This window comes from Myotis daubentonii, chromosome 15 (assembly GCF_963259705.1).
Source record: "Myotis daubentonii chromosome 15, mMyoDau2.1, whole genome shotgun sequence".
In the NCBI taxonomy this organism is placed as follows: domain Eukaryota; kingdom Metazoa; phylum Chordata; class Mammalia; order Chiroptera; family Vespertilionidae; genus Myotis; species Myotis daubentonii.
Genome location: NC_081854.1, coordinates 18,082,866 through 18,108,986, shown reverse-complemented (window position 1 = coordinate 18,108,986; position 26,121 = coordinate 18,082,866). Strand labels below are relative to the sequence as shown.

Sequence of the window (26,121 nt, the reverse complement as noted above, 5' to 3'; positions counted from 1 at the left end):
TTCAAAATGCTGACACGCCGAGCTCAAAAGCTTCGCCATCACTGCCCTAGGGAGATAGCTTTTATCCCTATTTTGCAAGGAAGAAACATTCTTGGAGGTTACATTGTTTGACCAGAATTGAATCCCTCTTGTCTCCTCTACAGATCTCTTTTCCTGCTGAGGGAATTTTGAGAAATTTGGAAAACTGAGCTGCTTTTCTCTGCACAGTAGTAGGTTTTTTTTTTTTCTACATGAGTCTAGAAATTTTATTCTGATTTAAAAAATATATACACATTTATATTAACACATGCTCTTAGTATAATAAAGGCTCTAGTTTTACAGATAGGCTCATAAAAGAATTATGAATGTCTTAAAAATAAAATCTATATATAGTATAGCTTTTATTGAATGGTAAGATGAATTTTTATTATACATATAAATCTTTGGAAACAAAGTAATGACATCTTAATTCCAATTTCCTGTGTTCTGGGATTAATGTTTCTTCTATGCTCAGATTCCACCATTCCCTACCTCTCGAAGCTGAATAAGGCAAGGGATAAAAGTAAGAATATATATATATATATAACCTTAATATGCAAATAGACCAAATGGTGAAACAACCGAACAACCAGTCGCTATGACGTGTGCTGACCATCAGGGGGCATGCATAGAACATGGCAGGTGTTGGCACCAGGTGGCAGAGCATGGAACATGGTGGGCATCGGCCATGGCGGGATGGTGGATCGGATGAGCAGGGATGCCAGACCAAGGCGGGGCGCCGGTTGCTGTCATTGGGGCGAGCCTCTGGTGATTACTGAAATTCTTTGCTCCTGTGTGCCACAGTCCCTCCGGGCGCTTGCACCAGCTGCTAGTGCTGGCCTCGCTTATACCCACTGCCAGTGCTGGAGCTGCTGCTTGCACCTGCTGCCGGTGCCTGGTGCTGGTCCCAATTGTTTGGCGTCATCAGCAGGTGTGAGTGACGGCTGCCAGCCCTGATCGTCCCTGAGGGCTTCTCCACCTTTCCCTGCTCCTGAGGGGTGATTGGAACAGCAACTGCAGCTCACACCCACTGATGGCGCTGGCCCTGCTTGCACCCACTGTTGGCACTGGCCCCAATCACTCCACACTGTCAGCAGGTGCGAGCAGGGCCGCCGCCATCAGCTGTGGGAGCTGTGGCAGTGGGAGCGGGGCTAGGTAAGGGCATGGAGGATGGGCTGAGAATCATTCCTATTCCCACTGAAGCCTCGCAGCCCACAGTTCCTTTCAAGGTGCATGAATTCGTGCACTGGGCCCCTAGTAAAAAAAATAAAAGCGAGGGAGATACATCAGATAAGTAATTACACAATACAGGTTTTAATGAAAGTCTCGTCAATTTCCCAACCTTCCCTGAGTTCTGTTCATTTGTCCATAGGGTTGGGATAGCCGTAGCACCTGCTAAATAAAAAAGACACTGGGTTTTAACAACACATTTTAAGGATGCTTGTGTGTTCTTGAGTAAACAGGTAAAACTTTTATCTCTATGAAAGGGAATTACTCATATCTAAAAGCTTTTTAAAATATATATATTTTTATCTCAGAGAGGAAGGGAGAGGGAGAGAGAGATTAGAAACATCAATGATGAGAATCATTGATCGGCTGCCTCCTGCATGCCCCACACCGGAGATCGATCCCACAACCCAGGCATGCGCCCTTTACCAGAATTGAACCTGGGATCCTTCACTCCACAGGCTGATGCTCTATCCACTGAGCCAAACTGACTAGGGCCCTAAAAGCTTTTTTTACTGGAAGATGATTTCAGACATAGAAATCTACAATTTCAAATATATCCAACCTCAGTGAACACAGTGAAATAAATGAAAAGATTTTTTAACATTTACAACCTTTTTAATACTGTTGAAGTTTCTATTACACATAACTGCAGAACACTAAATTCTCATAATTATTTTTGCTGATTCTTGTGTCAAATGTCAAGAGTTAACCATGAGTCCTAACTGGTTTGGCTCAGTGAATAGAGTAGTGATGGCGAACATTTTGAGCTCGGTGTGTCAGCATTTTGAAAAACCCTAACTTAACTCTGGTGCTGTGTCACATATAGAAATTTTTTGATATTTGCAACCATAGTAAAACAAAGACATATTTTTGATATTTATTTTATATATTTAAATGCCATTTAACAAAGAAAAGTCAACCAAAAAAATGAGTTTGCGTGTCACCTCTGACAATGTTTCATAGGTTCGCCATCACTGGGATAGTGTCGGCCTGCAGACTGAAAGGTCCCAGGTTTGATTCCAGTCAAGGGCATGTTCCTTGGTTGGGGCACATCCCCAGTTGGGGGTGTGCAGGAGGCAGCTGATTGATGTTTCTCTCTCATTCATGTTTCTAACTCTCTGTCTCTCTCCCTTCCTCTCTGTAAAAAATCAATAAAATATGTTTAAAAAAGAGTTAACCATGAGTTATCAATAAAACTAGTATTTCATGCAAAAGTATCACTTATGATAAATTATCTTTTCTAGTATGAAATTAATTTCCTTAAAAAAATAGGTACCATGTACTAAAAACAGTACTATGCCAAGTAATATTCCTGTATACACGTTTCTAATAGAAACTAGCTATAAGCAAGAGAAAATAATCAACCACATAACAACAAGGCAGATTATATTCTTTCATTAACAGCCCTATGAAAAGTTATCTTTAAAGGAAATTTGGGAGGGCTATCATTTTTATTTTATTGACAGCTACTAAGTGATTTATTTCTAATGTTCAGAAGTTCCCAATTTAGTAAGCACTGAAAGCTCTGGTAATCAGAAGAGATTTTGTATTTAACAGTAATTCCATGAAATTCTCTACTTCATATTATAGAATAACAAGTTAATACATATACTATAGAACTGTGCTAGTCAGTACAGTCCATGGCCTCATGTGGATAATGAGCACTTAAATGTGGCAAGTCCACATTAGTAAAATACACACCAGATCTTAAGGAATTCATATAAAAGAAGAACATAAAATATCTTAATTTTTAAATATATTTTTAAAAATATATTTTATTGATTTTTTATAGAGAGGAAGGGAGAGGGATAGAGAGTTAGAAACATTCATGAGAGAGAAACGCCGATCAGCTGCCTCCTGCATACCCCCTACTGGGGATGTGCCCATAACCAAGGTACATGCCCTTGACTGGATTCAAACCTGGGACCCTTCAGTCTGTAGGCCGATGCTCTATCCACTGAGCCAAACCGGTTAGGGCTCTTAATGATTTTTTAAAATATATTTTATTTTATTTATTTATTTTTTTTACAGAGAGAAAGAGGAAGAGAGAGGGATAGAGAGTTAGAAACATCCATGAAAGAGAAACATTGATCAGCTGCCTCCTGCACACCCCCTACTGGGGATGTGCCTGCAACCAAGGTACATGCTCTGGACCGGATTCGAACCTGGGATCCTTCAGTTTGTAGGCCGATGCTCTATCCACTGAGCCAAACCGGTTAGGACCTTAATGATTTTAATATTGATTGTACTGGGGACTAATTCCAGCAGGTCATAAATGCAAGTTCATCAAAAGGTTGGTGGACCTTGAGGCTTCTGCCGGACTGAAGATACATATTATTGCCTGCTGGAATAGCTGAAAGCATTTCCCCAAACCTAAAGATTTTCATATAATATTGCCTGCTGCCTGACAGCCAAGGGCAGTTCCCCCAACCTGACAATGCCTACTGTATACCAAACCTTGCCTTTGATATGTGTATCTGCTTTGCCTTAGGGAAATTTGTGTTAATAAAAAGCTAGGGGTCCAGAGATCCAGAGAACTTGGTTACTGAAGCTAGGTCTCCTCTGGCTCCCCAAAAATGCCTTCCAAATTTATATTTCATGTCTGGTCTCTTTATTAATTTATTTGCAGCCCCTTCTCCAGATTCCCGAACCACTCTAGATGCTGAGAAACACCCCAGCATGATTGCATGTTGAAATGATAATATTTTGGGTCTATTAAATTAAATGTACTATATTAATAAAATCAATTTCAGCTGTTTATTTTTATAATATTGCTGCTAGAAAATTTAAAATGATATATGGCTTCACGTTATTTTTCTATTCTACAGCAATGTTATAGAAACATCAGACTCATTAATCCCAATCCACATCCTTAAGTTTTCATCATTACGGTACTTGAGATAACATATTTTAATATATTAACACAGGGTTCCTGAGCTTAGATTGAAATACAACTCTACCTTAAAAACAAAACAAAATCCTACTCTATAATCTTTTTCAGCATCTTCTGTATACTGGCAACTGTGCAAAACTTTGGTTAATTATGTCTGCAAACAGGCAAAGGGGTCTTTTTGGGAGATGAAAATGTTCTAAAACTGGATTGTGGTGATGGCGTCACAACTATAAATGTATTAAACTATTACTGGACTGTATACCTACATAGTATACCTACATTTACCTTGTATAGTGTGTAAATTACACCTTGATAAAGCTGTTTGTTTTTAAGTGTACAGCTAGAGCCCAGCAGATCTGAAGTGCCATTTAGAAACTGCATATAAATTTCAGGTAATTCAAATATAATTTTTCAACCCATATGACTCAACATTGCCATGAGAATTTTTCCATGAGTATTTTTTTTTTTTACCTGCAGTTGGTCCACAGTAAACAGTGGATTATGTAATCACTAACTGGAGGTATAAGTGGAAAAGAACAAAGGGAACATTAGAGTAACCGAGAGTAGACAGTTCATTTGTGTTTAGGGGCACCCAGGTCAGGCAGTCATAGTCCTTACATACAATATTGTTGCAAATCCTTTACCCAATCTGGGCACCTTATAATCTGTTGGTATTTCTCCATCTTAGATAGAATACTTAAATATAAGAAACTTCCTACTCTACACTAATAAAACCAAATAAAAAATATATAAAGTCAAAACTACATTTAACAAATTTCCATGGGAACCTAAAAACTAAACTACTGAGTTTTTTTTTTTTCTATTACAAGAAGAAAAAAAATGTGGGAGAAAAATCCAGCAACTCAAAGTTACAATCAATTAAGAAAAAATATATTGATTAATAAATTTCAAGTTAAGAAAATAGGATCATTTACACATTGTTTCTGTCAGATCTTGAAACAAATTATTTTCAATATAAAATCTGTGAGATATTCACCATGGATATTATCATGCTACAACCTTTTATTTATTTACTAGAGGCCAGATGCACAAAAATTCATGCAAGAGTAGGCCTTCCTTCCCCTGGCTGCTGGCACCGGCTTCCCTCTGGCACCTGGGACCCGGGCTTCTCTCCTCTAGCTGCTGGCAGGCACCTGGGAGCCGGGCTGGCTTCCCCCAGGCCGCCCACAGGCACCCAGGACCCAGGTTGGGTCCCCGGGGCCGCCTGCAGGCACCCGGGACTTGGGCTGCCCCGGCTTTGCCAGGAAGGACATCCGGAATGACATCTGGAATGAAATCCGGTCTAATTAGCATATTACCCTTTTATTATTATAGATTTTTAAGCATCATTGCTAATACCAAAAAAATAAAGACAAAAGCCAGCTCAACTTTTTTCACTTTATCAAAATGGGTCTGAGGATCTATGACTTATGCTTCCTTTACACTTGGGAAAACACAGATCACACCTTCATGTACTTGAACCACCATATGCTCTTGTGATTTTTGTGACCTATCTGGCACTCATTTCCAGAGTTCACCTTACCCCATATTAACCACACACACACACACACACACACACACACACACGAAAATAAAATGATAATAATGCAGAAAGAACCCACATTGAACAATGAAATGAATTTCAAGCTGTGTACATGTACACAAACAAATACATACAAAAATTTGCCTGGACACATTGAGATGCCTCAAGTTCTCATTTTAGAAGTAAACTAGGTGGATAGTTCAAAAGCTAGAGTAGCCGAAACCGGTTTGGCTCAGTGGATAGAGCGTCAGCCTGCGGACTCAAGGGTCCCAGGTTCGATTCCGGTCAAGGGCATGTACCTGGGTTGCGGGCACATCCCCAGTGTGAGATGTGCAGGAGGCAGCTGATCGATGTTTCTCTCTCATCGATGTTTCTAACTCTCTATCTCTCTCACTTCCTCTCTGTAAAAAATCAATAAAATATATTAAAAAAAAAAAAGCTAGAGTAATTTGGAATGTTAAAATCATGTAAAAATGTTCCTTTAAGGCAGCCATAGAATCAAGGGAACAATTAATATTGTTCACTCTAGTTATAAAATGACTCATCTAGCATTTGGATAAATCTCTGAATGCATTTGTTATAGTTCCAGACAAAAGTTACATCACAATTGTGAATGTTTATGAAATAGTTAATAATACTTTATGAGTTGAGTGATATGTTTAAAACTGAAACATGTACAGAACTTTCATCGAATTTGACCTTCTAGAGCAGTGGTTCTCAACCTTCCTAATGCCTCGACCCTTTTATACAGTTCCTCATGTTGTGGTGACCCCCAATTTCATTGTTACAAATTGAACATAATTAAAGCATAGTGATTAATCACAAAAACAATATGTAATTACATATGTGTTTTCCGATGGTCTTAGGCGCTCTCTGTGAAAGGGTCGTTTGACCCCCAAAGGGGTCGCGACCCACAGGTTGAGAACTGCTGTAGAGAGATGATTCCCTGTTGCTAAATACAGGATATCACCAGCTACTACACAAAACCCAGAGTACTGTCAAATCAATGGTGTGTCCCCATCACACAGTTGGCAGTTTTTGTACTGTTTCTTTCATGCATAAATGTTTTAAGACTTCCAAAATAAGTGCATATAAAGACACAACCAAATTTTTAAATATATCCAAAAAATAATGCTAGCTAGGTATCAAAATTGAATTGCATTTGATTTGAACCTATAGTTACTATAATATCTACCCATTTATTTCTGATCTTTTCAATACTTAAAGCAGTACAAGCCAATTGACAATGAAGTCCCTTTTTATAAAATATAGAGAAGAGCTTTTTCTTTAGTCCAAGATATTGGCAAACTCACAGAGCATACCAAAAGTAAAGCACTAATATTAAAAAAATGAAAACGTTTACAAAATCTTCATAAAGCTCTAAAATAGATTATTTCAACCTAACAGCATGAAACTTATGCTCTCTCTAAATTCCAAGCAGCCAAAAAATTCACAGAGGCACTATTCATTTTCTTAAGAATTTGAGTCATAGAACTGTTACCTACTGCTAGGTAGATTTCTGTCATACTCCCCATTCATAGACACATGGACTGCCATACCAAACAACGTGCAAATAACTATTTAAGAAAACTACAATGCCCTCTCTTAGACAGATATTTACTTTAGGAATAAAACAACCCCCAAACACTCAAATTTTTCTACAAGCTATAAAGATGAGAGAAAAGGGTGATGATTTTTATAGGCCATGGAGTTGAAAGAGGAGTTGATTCAGAGGGTCACAGTATTACAAGTTTAAACATCTTATACCTTTTATAAAGCTTTTTGTAAATCACCATAGAAGTTGATTAAAGTGCTTGCCACTTCTGTATCCATTGCAGACTGAGGAAACATCCCACACAGATCTGTCTGAATATAGCTAGTCAAAAGACTCTGGTTTGCATTGTCTTTAAGTGGAACACAAAACCAACCACAGGGGTGGTTATATCTGTGAATGCCGCATCCATTTGCGGCTAGGGTTCAGGATCTGGAAAAGGGGCTGTGCACAAATGAATACACTAGACAAGAAATATGAATTTAGAAGGCATGGGGGGCCAGGCAGAAAACCTTTCTCTAGTGGAGAGTCTCACGGGGCCCAGGCCCTATTAGCTTTTATTCAATTTTAGAATACACATCTTGCCCTTAGTTAGGCAGGCAATCCAGTAGCAGACAGACTATCTTAAAGGTCAGCAAATATTAGTAAAGATTTACTGTGAGACTATTAGGTCAGGAAATTGCTTGAACCACCAGTATCTCGACAGAATAATCGGTGCATAGGTTTAGCCCTTGCTAAAGCTCAAGGTCCATCAGACTTCCAAGTTCTCTGTTGCACTTTCTTTTTTTTTAAAATTAAATCTTTATTGTTCAGATTATTACATTTGTTCCTCTTTTCCCCCCATAACTCCCCTCCACCCAGTTCCCACCCCACCCTCCACCCTCACTCCCCACCCACTGTCCTCATTCATAGGTGCACGATTTTTGTCCAGTCTCTTCCTGCATCCCCCACACCCCTTTCCCCCCCAAGAATAGGCAGTCCACTCCCTTTATATGCCCCTGATTCTATTATAATCACCAGTTTATTCTGTTCATCAGATTATTCACTTGATTTTCAGATTCACTTGTTGATAGATGTGTATTTGTTGTTCAAAATTTGTATCTTTATCTTTTTCTTCTTCTTCCTCTTCTTAAAGGATACCTTTCAGCATTTCATATAATACTGGTTTGGTGGTGATGAACTCCTTTAGCTTTTTCTTATCTGTGAAGCTCTTTATCTGACCTTCAATTCTGAATGATAGCTTTGCTAGATAAAGTATTCTTGGTTGTAGGTTCTTGGCATTCATCGCTTTGAATATTTCTTTCCACTCCCTTCTGGCCTGCAAAGTTTCTGTTGAGAAATCAGCTGACAGTCATATGGGTACTCCCTTGTAGGTAACTGACTGTCTTTCTCTTGCTGCTTTTAAGATTCTCTCTTTGTCTTTTGCTCTTTGCATTTTAATTATGATGTGTCTTGGTGTGGTCCTCTTTGGATTCCTTTTGTTTGGGGTTCCACAATATCACCTCCACCTATCAGAATGGCTATCATTAATAAGTCAAGTGTTGGCCAGAATGTGGAAAAAGAGGGGACCCTTTGTACTGTTGGTGTGATTGCAAATTGGTGCAACTCCTATGGAAAACAGAATGGAGTTTCCTCAAACAATTAAAAATAGAGCTATCAAATGACCCAGCAATCCCACTTCTGGGTGTTTTATCCTAAGAAATCCAAAACACTAACTAGAAAAGTTATACGCATTCCTAAGTTCCTTGTAACATTATTCACAATAGCCAAGATATTGAACCAATCTAAGTGTCCACCACAAATGACTGGATAATAGACTGGACTTGGAAGTCTATTTCGTTCACCAGGTAGGGGAAGTTTTCTGTCATTATTTCTTCAAATAGGTTGTCAATATCTTGCTCTCTCTCTTCTTCTGGCACCCCTATAATTTGGATGTTGGTCCGCTTGAAGTTGTCCCAGAGGCTCCTTACACTATCTTTGTATTTTTGGATTCTTTCTTCATTTTGCTTTTCCGGTTGGGTGTTTTTTGCTTCTTCGTATTTCAAATCTTTAACTTGATTCTTGCGATCCTCTGGTCTGCTGTTGGGAGTCTGTATAATATTTTTTATTTCAGTCAGTGTATGCTTAATTTCTAGTTGGTCCTTTATCACAACATCGAGGGTCTCACTAGATTTCTTGAGGATCTCACTACATTTATCGGCGGTCTCACCAGTCTTTTCGAGGGTCTTACTAAATTTATCGACGGCTTCTAGACAGTTCTTGAAAAACCTTAAAAGTGTGGTTTTGAACTCTATATCCAGCAGTTTGCTTTCCTCCATTTCTGTCATTTGTGTCCTGTTTCTTTGTCTCCACATTTTTTATGCTTCCTTGTGTTGATAAAGTGGTTTTCTGTGCTAAGTGTCTTCTAGGGCCCAATGGTTCAGCCTCCCCAGTTTCCTGAGGACACTCTTGGTGCTCCCCCTTGTGGTCTTTATGCACAGTCATGTTGTAGTTAAGCCTTGATTGTTGTAAGTAACACTGGGCGGGGTTGACCTCCAGGCCAATTGGCTGTGGGAATCAGCTGTGTCTGCAGTGGGAGAACTTCTGTCCTGGAGCTCTAGGGAGGTGCTAATCTAGCCTCTGCCTGAGGCTATCCAGCAAATGCCTCCATGCAAGGCTTGGGTGGGGCGGGTCCCAGGGGATCAACAGGGCAGGCGGAGCGAGCAGTTATGGCTGCTCTCAGTCCCGTCCTCAGAGGCTCTGCCTCTCAGTGTCCCAGCAACCGCTGCAAGTACCTCAGAGAGAAAGCTGCCCTTGAGTTCTGACCGATGCCAGACAGTCCCGCTTCTCCCGTTTGAGTCTGGGTCCCCAGAGACTCGCCCGGAACTGGAGCTCAGAGCTGGAGACTCCTCCCGATTGAAAAAGACAACTGCACCCTCAGCCGCCAGCCCGCTCCACACGCACCTCCGCACCTTTGTATTTTACTTCAGCATAGCACCTCCTCTGAGTCTCGGTTTGCTTTTCTCTTTTCTTCTAGTTGTAGAATTTCCCCTCAGCCAGCTTTCCTGTGGTTCTGGGTGATGTCCATTCTGTCTTTTAGTTGTATTTCTGAAGTGGTTGTTCGAAGCAGCAATCTCCGGTGTTTACCTATGTCGTCATCTTGGTTTCTCTAGTTGCTTGGATTTTTATATACTTTGATGACATATGTAGGATATGCTTGAGTAACAAATGTTGTTTAGATTTGCTTGCTTTTGATCCATGTAAAAATGGCATAATAGTAGTGTTCTGGAACTTGCTGTTAAAAAACTCATCATCATATTTCTAATATTCACCCATCTTTCAGTGCATGGTTTTGTTGTTCCATTTTCCCTGATGTAGAACCTCCAGTGGCGTTGAATCACAACGCAAGTCTTGTCCATTGTGCACGTGTTCTCCCCCCTTCCCCAGTTTTTCTGATACTTATGGCCATTGCTGCTATGACTATTCTTGTACATGTAGCCCTGTGGTTGTGTGAGAGTTTCTCCTGGGTGCACACCAAGGAGTGGAATTACTGGGCTGGAAGGTTTGTTCACCTCTGTGAGACAATGCTTGTGGGTAACCTGGACTTGGTCCTGTGGACTATGTGGTCAGTGCCTGTAGTGATGCTCACAACACCCTCATCCCCCAAGCGAAGGTGACAGAGGCCATTCTACACTCCCCACGGCTCTCTCCACCTCCTCCTTATCAGTAACGCTCACTGTTCACGATGAAAAGGAAGCAGACGCAACTCATAGCTCCAAGATCAGAGCTCACAAGCCCTGGTTGGTTGGCCTCAGCACCACCGACAGTGTCTGGGGATGCTCCTATGTCTGCCACAGCAGGGCTGACACAATGAGAAGGGACTTCTGGAAAGGCCTCTTGTTTCCTTCTACGTGAGAAAGACACAGCCAGGTGGATGTTGTTATAGGGATGACCCAATTCTGCTCTAATTCATAAATCGTGAACCCATTGCTTGTGTCTGGAGGTTAGTTGTGGTTATCAAACCGGCCACGTGGGGGCAAGAAGGAGGCAGGAGAGGCAGAGCTGGAGAAGGAGATGGGATGATGGAAGCAGAGCAGGGAGACCAAGAAGCTGAGCTGTAGGCTTTGAAGATGGAGGAGGGGCCACAGCCATGGGATGCAGGTGCCTCTAACAGTTGGAAAAGGCAAGGACACCAGAAAGAACCCACAGAAGAAAACTGCCATGTTCAAGCCTGGATTTGTGTTGTCTGACTCTGCTAAGTTTGTGGTAATTTGCCGCAGCAGCCGTAGGAGACCAATGAGAGGCGTCACCTTGTCTAATCCAACCTTGTGTGATTGGGCTAAGGAGTGACCTGGGCTAAATCATGATGTGAAACTTTGAAAGTTTGTTACTATCTCTCATCTCATGAGAGACAACGTGGAACATCCTCCTGAACTGTGGCTCTGTGCCTCAGTGTTGGACCAGCTTTGTTTGTATGACCGATTGAACGAACATGGGAATGGCGCCCATCCCGGGCCCTCAGGGAAGCACTGAGAACTGCTGGCCCAGGTGTGGAGAGGGGGCTGCCCGTGAGGCATGCGTGGGGGAGACCCATGGGCCAGGTGGAGGAGGAGACACTTTGTCTGGTTGCCATGGAAGCATGGGTGAAAGACCTGGACGCCCATTGTGGGAAAGAGGCATATTTCAATGAGATCCGTGTCAATAGGAAAGTGGAAACAGATGGGAAGTGGGGGCTGCAGGGCAAGGATGGCGCCAAGGAGGGCCTTGCTCATGGCAGCAATCGGGGTCCTCCCCACCTCCGTTACCCTGACAGCCTTTCTCTGTGTCCCCAGGATGTAAAGATGTCCTGAGGGCCAGCCTTTGGGTCAAAGCATGCTGGAAGCTGGTCCATCCTTGCTGCTTGACACAGTCGCTGCAGGGAGGAAACATCTGCACAGCATGTTTCAAGGGACCTGGCGTATATGTCATACTGTTCTTAACATGTTTGCTCCCCTTCTTAGCGCTATGTGTTCTAACCAGGGCCACCTCCCCGAGAAAGGTTTCCCCAGGTGGAGATGTTTCCCTGGAGTTAGGGATTAATGGGACTAAGGAAGGGAATAAATCAGTAAAACCCCCTAGTGTTACAGAAATACCGTGTACTACTTAAGAAGAACTTAGACTAAGACTGTTGGCAATAAATTTGGGACTTGCTAGGCCCACAACCCCAGGGGTCTACCCACCAGAGAAAGTACCAAAGCCTATGAAAACCTGCCGATGCAGGGCAGTCCCAAGGAAGACCACCAGCAAGGCTAAAAGGACATAACCTTTACTTGGGCCACAGAATAGAATAATATCCTTCAGTTACTTCCTTGTAGCTTAACAGTAGAGCAGTAGAGTAGTGACCTTGGAATGGAGATAACAAACTAGCCCCAACCTTTGGAATAGAATGGATAGGATTAAAATCAACAGAGCTAGATAGAGATAAGATTTTTATCAAAGGTCAGATAAGAAACTATAAACATAAAACAAGGAACTGTAGAAGGTCAAGAGAGGACCCAAAACATACCTTGATATAGAGGCATGCTTATAGAATCGAGTAGTATAAAATACAGCTGTAACAGGACAATAAAGAGAACCTGGTTATGCTGATCATCTGAAGGCTGTCTCCGTGTCCTTCATTCTTCGCCAACTCTGCCCTCACTTTTGGGAACCCCTGGACCACTGGGGCTGGACTTCCGGACAGAGCCCAGCACCTGGGATCCTGGATTTGGGGACAGGCAAATTAATTTGTGGAGGACACCAGGGCCTGGGTGAGGAAGGACGGGCACAGGACACTAGAGACTCAAGGGGCCCCACCCAGGATATGTGCCCTACCCTTGGGTGCAGGCAATGACCCCAAAGAACAATCCTTGTTCATCTTTGTGAGGACACAGGATGGCCCCTATTCTGTGCTCCTGAGATGCAGGGCCCATGTACAGAGGAGCAAACGCTGGGAGGTGTCCATGGCCTGTCCCTGGGCCGTGTGAGGACAGCTGAGTGCTCTCCTGGCTGGGCTGCAGCCCCTCTCATCTCTGACTTTCCTTTAACCTGTCCCCCCCATCTCCCACCCACACCCCTCCTTCTCCCAGGAAACAGAGACAGGCGCTGGGGTAGCTTAGATAGAAGTTTTCCTTGTGTGACCCCAGAGAGAAAGGGCCCAGAGGTTCAGGTGAATTTCTGCTAAAAGAAGTTCCCATGGGTAGGAAAAGAGCAAAGGAGGGGAAGGTCCTCTATATTCAGATCACTCAGGTGGTTCAGGGTGGCGCACAGGCCCGGTCACTTTCTGGAAGATGGGAGCCTTTATCCTGGTCCAACAGGACTCAGGGTGGCCTGTCAGGGTCTCCTGAGATCAGGAGGGTCCCTGACCTCAGGCCCAGGTCCCAAATATCCTCAAGGCTCAGAGCTGGTTCTCTAAAATATTTTTTCTTCTGGTTCTATTTTACTCATCAGTTTATGTTGTTCATTATATTCCACAAAAGAGTGAGATCATGTGATATTTATCTTTCTCCAACTGGCTTATTTCACTTAGCCTGATGCTCAGAGCTGGTTCTCTGGCACAGGCCTCATCCGTTCCTGACCCCCCACAGGGTCTGGTGTATCAGGTCCTGGAGGAACTAAGAAGCCACTTCTGCTCTGGGGATGATCCGGCAGTATACCTCTGTGTTTGGCTTTAGTAATTCCTGTGAAAAAAGGATGAGATCTCTGAGCCCTGCAGCCTCCTCAGAACAAGTGCTGTGTTTCTCAGGCGCCATCGGGGCTGACTGTGCTGGGGTGTCTGTCCCTGGGCACCTTCCTCCCCCCACCCTCTGTTGTCAGTTTTCACTTCCTTTCCTGAGGCTGGAAGCACAGCCAGGGCTGGGCTGGGGGCAGCTCCTGGGGCCCCTGGGACCTGCAGGACAGAATGTTCATAATCCACACTCACCTCGTAGATGGGGCCTGTTGTCTTGGGGCCGGGTAGGGGGCCCTGTGCAGCAGGGAGAGAGGGCATCAGAGGACAGGGAGGGAGGGTTTTCTCTGCAGGACTGACAGCTCTGCCTCTTGAGCAGCTGTCTTCACTCCTATAGACCAGCAACCAGTTTCAGCCCAAATTGTACCCCCTCACCCTTGTTAGCCTGGGACCCTAACTGGTGTTCCTGGTGCCCATTCTACTCCATGCTGGACTCCAGGATTCTCTTCAGGACCAGCGAGGAACCCAGGGAAGACTCAGGATGGGGAAGGGCTGGTCCACCCCTGATTGGGGCCCCCTCTAGGCCACTCAGGGCTCCCCTTGTGCTGGCTGTTCTGGGGAGGGGGTCTGTGCTGTGTTGAGAGGTTGGATGGTGCCCGTGCCCTGAGCGTGGGTCACTGAGGCCCTGGGTGAGGGAACAGGGAGGGGATGGACTTACCGGGCAGGCAGAGGTTCCAGAGGGACCCTGGCCTGGGAGCAGAGACAGGAGGAGTTAGCACCCAGAGGGGAGGAAGCTTTGGTCTGTCCACCCGGGAGGAGGTGGTTCTTTAGCTCCCAAGAGCCAGGGGTGAAAGGTCATCACCCAGGGCAAGATCCTCTGGCCATTTTAGGGTCCAGTGAGAGAGAGGTGGTGACACATGACACTGTCTACAGGTCAGGTTGACTGGCGAGCCGGGGTCCCCTGTGCAGAGTGGTGATGAGAATCCCCCTTGAAGCCCAGGGAAGGGTCAGAGGCTGAAGGACAAGGGCAGGGGTGGACACTGTGGGGCAGGCCTGGGGGCTCCAGGATGAACAGACACTCACCAGGGGTGGCTGCTGGAGGTGGGTGCTCTCGGAGGCCATGCGGGTCACTGGCCCTGGGAAAGGTCAGACTTACTTGTGAGGGTGCAAGGGAGCTTTGGTGTCACAACAGGGGGCAAGGAGGGTGGAGGCTGCTTTCCACTCTTTAGGGGGGACGGGCCCAGGAGATGGGAACTGAGGCAAGGCCTTAAGGATTCACGGCTGACCTGGGCCCTCAGGGAAAGGACCCATAGGCAGATGGGGGTCTGGGAGGAGTTACCAGGGAAGGGACTGAGGACCCAGGACAGGAATCCACCACCAGGGTCTGACTTAGTGGAAAGGTCAAGGCTGCAGGACTTATAGCCAGCCTCATGTAGCACCAGGATGAGTGTGGTGCCCTGCTGTGGCCAGAACCGCCCCTCAGGCCTATAGAGCTACACTGTGACAGTGGCCTTTCCTGTCTCCATCCACCTGAACTAGAGGCAAAAACCACACCACAGGCTCTGCTCTCCTCCAGTCTCACAGATCAGGATTGTGGTTACCAAATTGACCTTGTGGGGGTATTTGACCCCACCCTGTCTGTCCAGGCTCTTCCACCCTCAGCTGTGTGACCTTGGCCAGGATGACTTTCAGACCCTGAGGCAGCCCATCCCCTCACCTGGGAGGGTGGACTTAGATAAAAAAACAGGAGGTGCCTTACTGAGCACTTACTACCTACTGGCACCACTGCAGGTTTGTGGAGAGAACCAGGACAATCCTGAGGGAACAGTTCCTTAATTGTGCCTTAATTGTGTTGAGGAAACCACCCTGGTCAGCAGCTGGTGAGGGAGGAGCTGGATGGAGGGAGTTAGGGGCCTCCATGGGGAAGCTGGGAGGCCACAGGGAGCCGGCCCAGAACCCTCTGAGCAAGGGGTTTTTGTCTTCCTGGCCTGGGCTCCACTGGGTGTTAGCCTGGGTCAGGGGGCAGGATTAGGGTGAGGGTGAAGGAAATGCCATGGTACCTCCTAGTCCTCCTGAGGTACAGGAAATAACCCAGGGAGACCCCCAGAGCCACCACAACGAGGACCCCGATCACACTGCCAACGATGGTCCTCACAGAGTAGCCTGTGTCCTTTTGTTCTGCTGAAAGGAGAAGGAAAGGGGGAGGGGTGAAGGCCCAAGTCCATTCAGGGGAAACCAAGAGGGGCCTTGCAGGGGGAGGCCTGGTGAGGGAGGAAGGAGCTGCCACCTAGTCTGTGCTGTTTGGGAGTGTCAGTCCTCCTGACACCCCACTTCTGGCGGTTGCATCATTCTCTGGTTTGCACATTTGAAACCTTCCATTGGCTCTACCTTTGCACGTACTCTCACACCCACCATTCCCATGTCCTGGTAATTCTCTTAACTCCTCTTTCCCTCATATATTCTGTCTCTTAGCCCTGTTTCTTCTTTTCCATCACTAAGGACAGTCTTAGCAGGCACCTTACCTGCCAACTCAGTGTTGATGAGTAACAAGAATGTGCTGAGTGTTTTAAATGGTCCAGCAGGGTGGGAAACACTCTATCTTCCTGCCATCTGATTCTTCCACCCCCATGAGGGACAGGGGTGTCACCCCCACTGAGCACACACAGAATCAGGGATGGGAGGTGCTTAAATGGCTGGAGGTCACAGAACTGGTGAGTGATAAACAACATTTTCAACACGTTCTGCTGGACTTTACAGCTACTGACAACAGCGTTTATAAAAATAACAATAATAATAGGTACATTGACTGAGTCCTGACTGATCATGACCCTGCCTGAGGGTTTTATTCTCATTAACCTCACAAGAAATGTCCTAACAATGGTGTTTAGGTTCAGCTGTTTTATTCCAGTTTAGAGATGAGGAAACTGAGGCTCAGGTGGGTGAGAGCCTTCCCTGTGGTCAGACAGCTTAGACTCATAGAACTGAGGCAATGCTGATTGGTCTAATTCTGGGGTTCGTACCCATGTGCTCTATAGGCTCTGAAGGAGCCTCCCACCTCCTCAAGACTCCATCTCATCCCCCTGCCCGTGAAATATACAAAGGCAAGTGGGAGAGGTTGAACGTCACTTACGTTGCACATCCAGCCTGAGGGACTCACTTTTGCTGGATCTGATGAGTTTGAAGACCTCACACTGATAACCCCCAGCGTCCTCCCTCCTGACGGGGTCTATGGTGAGGGTGCTGTTGTCCGGGGACAGCTTCATCCTGTCCTTGTGAGGTAGAATCTGGTTCTTGAAGAGCCACCGGATGGAGATCTCCATGTCATTGGTGAGGCAGGTCAGGACCACGGCGTCCTTATCCTCTGTGACTGTGGCATTGCTGGCTCGGATGGAGGGCTTCCCCACGGGCTCTGTGGAGAACAGAGGAAGTGACTGACTGGGAGTGGGCTCCTTCCTCAGAGATGTCAGCCACTCATAGGCCACAGTGATCTCTGTAAAGGTCACCAGAGGAGGACTCTAACCTCTGCAGGCTGAGGATCTTTGTTCAGGTGACAGTCTGTAAGGAGAGGGTTATATCTCCCCTCATACCTCAAGATCACCTCAGGGTAACCCCTGACCTGTCTCCCTGGAAATCTGAGGTATTAGCACTGGGAGCCATAGACCGCGTGTCCAGCATCTTCATCACCAGGTGGCATTTTTCACCCATTGACTTTTGTGTGACTCTTTCCATAGTTGCCTGTGACTTTCTAAATAATCACAACCCCTCTCTGGTACGGTGGCTATACATAGAGATGGGAAGGCACTTCCCTTTTGTTAAATAATTTATTAGAGAATATAGCCCAGCCAGTCTTCATGACCTTAGGACCTGGAGAAGTTTTAATCTAAAGGATTTCTCAGTGTGAATAGGACTTTCACTTCCTGGCCTGTGGATTATCAGGGAGAAGGAAATCCCTAGAGAGAAGTAGTCAGGTTTAACAACAGCTGGTATTCTTAGCTGGTACTATTGTCCCATGAATCTACCTACTTGTGAAGTAAGCACCAACGTTTACTGCTCTCTGTACGAATGTCACATATGCTTGTGTCACACAGTGTTGTTCAGCTGGTGACTTCGGAGCCAGGACACAGCTCAGAGGGGTCTCCCCTGTGGCTTACTCTTTCCCCATTTCCGTGCAACCTGGTCTGAGGGAGGCCATGGTGTCGATGGGTGACATGATTTCGTGAGTCGGAGGACAGGCCACCCATTCACTTTCACCACGGACCCCTGTCCCACCACAGGGGGCACAGAGCAGGTAGTCACCAGGTGAGCCTGGAGCAGTGCAGGGAGCAGGGGTCTGTCCTGCTCTCCCCTCTTCAGAGGTGGTTTTAGCCTTTAGTTTGGGGAAAAGAGGTGAGCTTGTTCAAAGCCTTGTATGTTCCTTGTAGCACATGGAGCAGATAATAAACAAGAGGTGACAATAAACAAGAAGGAAAGTGTTAGTGACAGAAGAAGCAGCTTGACCTTGAGGACCTTTGTTTTCCCCTCTGGGAAACCCCCTCCCCCCACCACTTGACTCTTTCTGGGGCTGAGAGAACCCCCTCCTCACGTTCCTAGGCTGGAGCCCAGCTCTGCCATGAGAAATCAGAAAAGCAAGGGGAGGAGAGTCTACAGAGATGTAGTGGGAGGGCTCAGGGGAAGACTTCGTGATTTGCTTGTGTCCATGGCCACAGGATGGGAGACAACACCCTCTAGTCTCTGTTCTGAAAACCAGACAGATCTGCACCTCACAGCCTGGTGCTGATGGTCCAGTAGGCACTTACCAGAGACTGTGATAGTCTTGACCGTGGTCCTATTGAGGCCAGTGACAGAGTTATGGGTGAGGCAGGTATAGGATCCAGTGTCATGTGCAGTGATGTTGGGGATAAAGAGCTTCTGAGTGGGTTGCTGGGGCCGCCTATTGACAAGCCAAGAATACTCTGTAGGTGGGTTAGAAGTTGAGAGACAGAAGAGACTGAGGTTTGCCCCTGGTAGATAATAGGAGTCTGAGGGTGAAATGAGGGGGGCATCCGGACTATCTGGAGCAAGAGAACAAAGCCACACATGATGTAATCAGAGGGAAGGGGAGGCTCCTGGTCTGTGTAAGGGCCACACTCTCCCTCTGAGCTGGGTCACAGCCTGGTTTTAAAAAGTCCCACCCATAGCCCCCTGTGTTCACTGATCCTGAGTTTGAAACATTAACCTGTTTGTTCCATGGAAGCTTGTTAACCCTGAGCCTTTCCAAACAGGACTATCCCCTCCCCTCCCAGTCTTGGCTTAAGGCCGAGCCTGCCCAGATGTGCCTGGGACAGGAAGTCATGGCCATCCTGGATGTTCAGTGTGGGGGTCTGTGTACGGGGACCTGAGAAGGACGGATGTAGCCTGGCCTCTGGCAGTGTGGATTCGGGTGGGGATCCTGGCCCAGGTAGGAACAAAAGTTACTCACAGAAAACATTCAGGGTGAGTGGGTCACTGCGGCCAGCACTCACGGGGTTCCGGGTTTCACACTCATAGGGTCCCATGTCATTCCTTGTGGCAGGGAGTATAGTGAGAGTCCTGTTGTCCTTGGACAGCTGCAGCCTGGCACTGGCCTGGAGCTTCTGACTGCTGACCAACCACATGTAGGTGATGCCCTGAATCTGAGGTTCACATGTTAACATGACAGGGTCCTTGTACTCCTCGGGGTTGGAGATGTTGCTTGTGATGCTGGGTTTGGGTAACTCCGCTGTGCAGAAAACAGAGAGAACATTGCCCATTGAGTCCTCCAAAGTCTTCTTCAATCAGAATTGGTGCCTCTCAGCTAACTTGAGTTCTTAAAGAAACAAGGCAGGTCTGTGCATCTTAAGACAAACAAATGCATGAGGAACTGAGCGCTCAGAGATTGATTGCAAGGTGCCTGCTCTATGTCTGGGAGAAAAAGCACAGACTTTATCAGATGTCAGACAACTATCTGGGTTTGGTCACAGAGAGATGCAGGACTGGGAGTCAGAGACCACCCGGCACCTGCCTTGGTTCCTCACTGACCAGCTGACTGTCTGGCTGATGTTGGTGCCTCACCTGGAATGTGCAGGAGCTGAGTCCCTTCCAGCTACACAGACCTACATTGCCGGGTCGAGATGTGTTTCCACTGAAGCCTCACATTTCAGGGTTAACCTAGAGATGAGTAATGATGGGCCTCCCCATAGTCCTTAAACCCCGAGAGGACTGCGCAGGGTGTCCTGGAACTGGGTGTCTGAGCAGAAACAGTACACGGGAGACCAGAAGCAAGTCTGGTGGTGAGTTTAGTACCCAGGCTGCAGGGCCATGAGATGTGGCCGTCTGCCCAGGAGTCACTGGTGACTGACATGAGACAGTGACCCCAGAAAGGGCAGAGCAGAGTCCAGGAATGATTTAGAAAAGAGTGGGGGACGGCGGGAGCTGGCTGGCTGTGGCAGCAGAGCCAGGCTCTCTGCCCTTGGTCTGTAATGTCCTTTCTGCCACTGCAGAGGGCAGGGATCCTTCCTCAACACGCAGACAATAGCAGGTACAGAAGGGGGGCTTGTGGAGGTAGGGGAGCATGAACTTGCTGAAAATACGGCCCTCACGGATCATTTGTGTTTGGCAGTTATGAGATAGATTTTGAGTTAAACTGTGAAAGAATATGTGAAAATCACTCATCCCCTAAAGTTCTAATGCCAGATTTTGGAGGAATTTCTGTCTAGAGAGCACGAAGGTCATAGACCAATTCTGCCGTCCAACCAGGTCACACTGTGACCAAAGAAAGATGCCACAGTGGGTTTGGAATCAGGGACTCCCTGAGATAGAGAGAAGGTGAGTCCTGCAAAGAGAACTGAAGTGATCAGGGGCATGGGGAGGAGGGGCTGTGTCCAGGTGTCTCTGCTGTATACAGGGAGGGATGACACCAAATTGGGAGAAAAGACATGTGCCATGTTAGTAAAGTTACGGAGAAGGTCCCTCCTGTTTCTATGGACAGTCAGGCAGATGGGGAGGAGCCCCCACACGGACCTGTGGCATATGTTCTTCCTTGTCTTTCTAACTCAGGAAACAACTGGAGTTTAGTCATATTCATTCAAATTGGGCAGCGTCTGAGAGAAAGGAGAGTGGCTGGTGGATCTCATAGTCTGAGAGGACCCCACCTGCGGTCAAGGTGTCATCAACGAGGACACATGTGTGTGAAACAGGCAGTGAACCAGTCAGATGGTGCAGGGTCACCAGGTCTACCTTGGAAAGGTCTTGGGAGCCAGTGGAGGAATGGGAGTCTCACACCAGGACAAGGGTGTCAGTCACCAGTCAAGGGTGAAGTGAGCCTGAGTGCTTTTGGGGACTGAAACCTGTCTTCTGCCTTTGAATCCCTGGTTGAATCATATAGAGAGTAAGTCATTGGTCTACACGTTCCTGTCATGTGGCCTGTTCCTCTCATTGGCCTCAGGGCCGGGGGGAACAGCCCTGATGGGGGCCCAGCAGAAGCTCTTTTTCCTAGTGACCTGGGAAACTGACTCATGGTGGAGCTGGGGCTGCTGCTCCCACTGATTTTTGTGTCCTCTCCTTTTGGCTGGGAGTGGAGGCCTGGACACAGGTGTTAGTAGGACAATCTGCACAGTGAGGGAAGCAGAGCAGAGCAGGGCAGCGTGTCTGAAGTGAAGGAGGAGGCAGATAAGGGACACAGAAGGAGCAGGTAGAGGCAGAATGTCCTTGGTGGGGCAGTGGGGGTTACAAGTGACTTTAAAGACCCCAGGGACCAAGAGCCCACAGCTGCCCCAGGGCAGGAGCAATGCAGACTGGAAAACTTTCCCCAGTGGAACAGTCCCACAGTCACCAAGGGACTTGGCTCCTGAGGAGGCTTCAGGTAGAGGTGGTCAGAGGGATGGACATGGCTCTCAGCACCTGTAGGGACAGGGAACAGGTGTGGCCAAAACCTTTTAGGACTGCATCCCGGTTCCAGTCTCTCTAGTGATTATGCATCGTTCATTCATTCATTCATTCATTCTGTCATCATTCACCATCATTCCTTCCCTCCTTCATGAGAGAGCAAGTGAGTGCTGGTCCCTGAGCTGGTAGCCGGTGTAGGGTGGAGAGTGAGAAGGCAAAGTCCTTTCCTTCATAGCTAGTGGGAGTGACACCAACTCATCAGGAAACAAATAAGTGGTTTCAAGTCCAGTACAGGGAGGTGTGGATCAGTAACCTGAGGGGAAGGCCTCGGCATTCCCTGCACTGACTCTGAATGTTATTGTAGGTAATTTGATTCTAGAGTAAAATTAATTCTCCATCTGCTTAATCACCTGACCAGAAAATCTACCTTGAGCTGGGGACTGCTAAGAACAAGCACAGAACCAATGGCTGGTCTCAGGGTCCACAGACACCTAAGACCCTTGTGGTGGAGGAGAGGATGGGCTGTGGCTGTATAAGGACCTTGCTGTGTCTGTGTGAGCATGATTCAGTTAATGTATCACACTGTGCCTCTGTTTCCCCTGAATAAAAACAGAACAAATGGTAAATGGAGTCTGGATTACCATGTTGTCTGTGAATTGACCTTATAGCATCCCTGACTACTTGACCTCAAGCTCAGAATAGAGGAGACACTGATTTAAATGGCCACTACCATTATTTGCCTCCATGAGAGAGAATTCCTGGGCTGAGCTCTGGTGGATGAGGAGCTGCCAGGAGCATCTTCTCTCCTCTGTTCCTTCCAGGAGACCTCACCTCCCTCTGGAGTCTCCTAAGTTCTTTAGAAGAATTTGGTAATGATACGGGGTATTTTGTCTATCTGTGCTCTCCTGACACCGCCTTAGGTGAATGACTAGGCTCTGTCCCTGTCCTGATGTGGCTCTCGGGGCTGAGCCCTGGCTGGTGAGCAGGAGTAGAGTCACTGCTCCCACTCAGCCCTTCCAGGAGGTCAAACCCAACCTGACACAGGCTCCCCCGGTTCCCTGGAGTCACGAGCCCTGGGACAGGAGTTTGGGAGGGGTTCCCAGGCTGAGCTTCTCTGTGAGGATTTCAGCATCCCCTCTGGCCAGTCCCTGACCAAACTCTGCAGGGTCATGGTCATTGGGAGGGGGCTAGGGGCTGGACTGAGATTCTCTTGAGTCTCCCTCTGCTGAGTCACTCCCATCAGACTTCTCTCTGTGGAGAATGTCTGCAGGGCTGGAATCTGGGAAGGGAACTCTAATCTTAGGAAGTTTGTTTCCACTCTGTGTGTCCTGCACTAAATGCCCAAACCCAACCTGAGAGATTTTGCAGAGGTGGATCAAGGCAGAGTCCAGGGCTGTCACTCCTGTGTGTGAAGTAGAGTTCACTCCACCCCAACCCAAGGGTCAGAAAGCAATCACTCATGGTATATACGGAGCCGTCCAGTTACTTGTTTCTCCTGTAAACCTTTCCCTGTGGTTTTAAGGGTGTAGTATCCTGTGTCTTCCTGGGTGACGTTCTGGAACAGGAGGGATCCACTGGGGTATATTGTCTCTCTACCACTGTGTGCAGGCCCGAGGGCAGTTGTTTGAGTGTCTATTACATATGATATGATTAGACGGCTGCTGTCCACTGTTTCCCCTTTGTACCAGGCATAGCCAATCAGATTCCCACGCAGGTTGTGGACATGGAGAAGCACATCCTTCCCTTCGGCAGCATTGGGCGGCACTGATTCAATAGTGAGCTGGGCAGTGGTGGGCAGGCTCCAGAGGGTTAAGAGAGAGGCTAGGAAGGAAGAGAGAGAAATTGATCAATATTTGGAGCTATATATTGGGATGGAGAGATGAGGCCTTGGGTCCTGAGTAGGTTTTCAGCTGGTCTCTGCATCTTTCAGCCTTGGTCAGTGTGTGTGTGTGTGTGTGTGTGTGTGTGTGTGTGTGTGTGTGTGTCTCCTGTGGTTAAGTTCAGCAGCATGGCCACCAATACTTCAGCACCTCTGACCTTATTTCCTTTGTTTTTGTTTTTTTTAATAATTGTAAAGAATTTTTGTGAATTTATTTGAGCCAAACTGTTGACATATGCCGGGAAGCAGAACCTCAAGGAATTGAGATAATGCTCTGGAGAATGACGGGTTACATCTGTATTTATACATTTGCAATCAAAGGAAGGGACATAGGTGCGTTACATGAAATCCATTGGTGATAAACTAGAGAGGCAGGAGAAAGCAAAGTGGGGAAACCCCTGGGATTGGATAAAAAGAAAAATGATGGACACATAGTTAGGTGGGTGCAGGAACAATTAACATGATAACGATGAAGGAATCTGTGGTATCTGTCATGGTGCCCAGCACATTTGATTGTGCCCCAGGAGGTCCAGAAAAAGGGAAGTTACAAGTTACCCAGACATTTCAAGGGTATGTTATCATAGATGCAAAAAGACAGATAGGCTCAGTTAAGGTAAAGGTTGACCTTGTCAGTGAAGATACCAGCCTAGGACATAAGTGCCCACCATAACTGCTTTTAGTTAATGTTTAATTTCAGACCATCTTTTGTGGTTATTTTAGGTCTCTGAGTTTGCAAGACCGCCATGCAGGCCTCCCCTGAGCTTGTCAGGCTAGCATGCGGCCCCTTTCATCCACACATCCCCCTTCTGGCCATAAATCAATCCAGAGGATGCATTGATGACCAACCTTTTGGTTGGACCATGGAGTCCCACGGTGCTAAGAAGGCTCATTCTAGGATGTTTCAGTATCAGCATGTCTTGCTGAACAGGTGGACCACTGGGGATGGGGCAAGACCATAACTTTAGATGGCATTCAAGATCAAATTATTAGTATTCAAAAGGGAGGCAGTCAGATCCTATATGTCCTTGTTAAAAAGTATTCTGGATCATTTCCAATTTTTGAGCCACCATAATCTGAGTCTTTTGCTGTTGGTCAAGTTTTGATTTTCTGCATCTATTATAACATTTACATACCAGGAACAAAAGTAACAATAATAAACCAGTAACATTGATTAGGAAGAGAAAATGTCTAATACTAGACAAGGAAAAGTCTGAGGGAAACAAGCATCCCAGCCAACTGAAAAACCCTTTACATGTATTATCATATATTTTTTAATTAAGCTAATTATATGTTTTCCTCCTTCATCCACTGTCATTTGTACCTTATGAGATGTTTGGCCAGATGAATTAAGACTCTCTACTGTTTCATTATCTAGAAGCTCTAATTTTTCTTCTGGCCAATTAGTTTCCATAGTATTTCCTCTGTTGTGAATACTGTTACCCAGGTGTCGGCCCTCAGACCCCTGCTGACACTCAGGAGTGTCCTTGGGAGACCCCTTCCCTGACCACCTCCTCTAAAGACCTCTGTCTTCACTTTCTGACCTGTCCCTGGGCTGTTCCCTGCATGGCATTGTGGGGATCTGACATCACATCTAGGTCTTCCCTTGTCTTCCACCTCCCCTTAGAACATGATCTTCATGGGGGCAAGGGCTTGTCTGATCTTGTTGCACCCCGAGTGCCTGCAACAGGCTGTAAGTACCTGTGGGTGAATGTGTGAGTGTTCCAGCGTCCTGCACCTCCTGGGATGTAACTGCCCATTTCTGAGCTTGATGATAAGTACAATGTTTAGTGCCCCTGGTTACATTTCCTACCTCCTCACATAAATTGTTATTATCAAAAGTTTTCAGCATTCAGCTCTCAGTGATGAGTAAGTTGGGAAATGAGCAGCCATTGAGGTTTTCCTGTCCCTCACCACTTCCACATCATTTTCCTGTTGCCTGGTCCCCTCCCCCATCTTACTCTTCTCCCCTGTCTTCTCCTTAAGTCCAAACAGAAGCCTGTCCCCCTCCCCCTTGTTTTCTCTGAGAGCCTGTGCTCCCCAGGCATCCCCAGCTAGCCTGTGCCTCTCCTCCTCCCATCCACCACCAGGTAGTTGTCCCCTCTCACCAGCCAGCAGGAGCCCCTGCCTGGGGACAAGTCCTCTGTGGGAAGGGGCTGAGGGGGACTCCATGGTTCTGCTGCTCTGTCCCTCCCTCTGTGGGAAGAGCTTGGATTCCAGAAATGCTCACAAGCACCACTGTCCTGAGGGGTGGGATGTGCTGTTCCTCCTCCCTGTGCACTGAGCCTCCTCCTGGGCCAAGATCACTTCCCTGGTCACATGGGCCAGGGGCGGAGTCTGTACCCAGGTTCCTCCCTGCCCTCCCCTTATTCCTGCCTCCCTTTTCATTCCTCTACATTTTCATTCCCTGTAACTGCTGAGGCTTCTGCCTTCTTCCACAGTGACTCCTTTCCCTGTACACACA

General features: G+C 46.7%; 2 protein-coding genes and 1 long non-coding RNA gene across 3 annotated transcripts in view; 1 reads left to right on the top strand and 2 right to left on the bottom strand.

The window, feature by feature from the left end:
* Nucleotides 1-6,246: 6,246 nt before the first annotated feature.
* Nucleotides 6,247-6,780, top strand: LOC132216341 (uncharacterized). Its single transcript, XR_009448735.1, has 2 exons — nucleotides 6,247-6,394; nucleotides 6,623-6,780. It is a non-coding gene; the product is annotated as an uncharacterized LOC132216341 (long non-coding RNA).
* A 6,896-nt stretch (nucleotides 6,781-13,676) lies between these two features.
* Nucleotides 13,677-26,121, bottom strand: part of LOC132216800 (sialoadhesin-like) — a 162,922-nt gene continuing 150,477 nt past the window's right edge. The window contains 5 exon segments of the mRNA XM_059666370.1: nucleotides 13,677-13,913; nucleotides 14,156-14,197; nucleotides 14,619-14,650; nucleotides 14,984-15,036; nucleotides 15,961-16,081. Coding sequence (XP_059522353.1) covers nucleotides 13,848-13,913; nucleotides 14,156-14,197; nucleotides 14,619-14,650; nucleotides 14,984-15,036; nucleotides 15,961-16,081 — 314 coding nt within the window. The 3' untranslated portion in view covers nucleotides 13,677-13,847.
* LOC132216806 (carcinoembryonic antigen-related cell adhesion molecule 1-like) lies at nucleotides 16,727-25,948 on the bottom strand. Its single transcript, XM_059666376.1, has 5 exons — nucleotides 25,766-25,948; nucleotides 23,243-23,602; nucleotides 19,359-19,637; nucleotides 18,697-18,951; nucleotides 16,727-17,309 (listed from the first exon to the last, which is right to left on the bottom strand). Exons 1-5 carry the CDS (start codon nucleotides 25,827-25,829, stop codon nucleotides 17,023-17,025), a joined length of 1,245 nt encoding a protein of 414 aa, XP_059522359.1. The 5' UTR covers nucleotides 25,830-25,948; the 3' UTR covers nucleotides 16,727-17,022.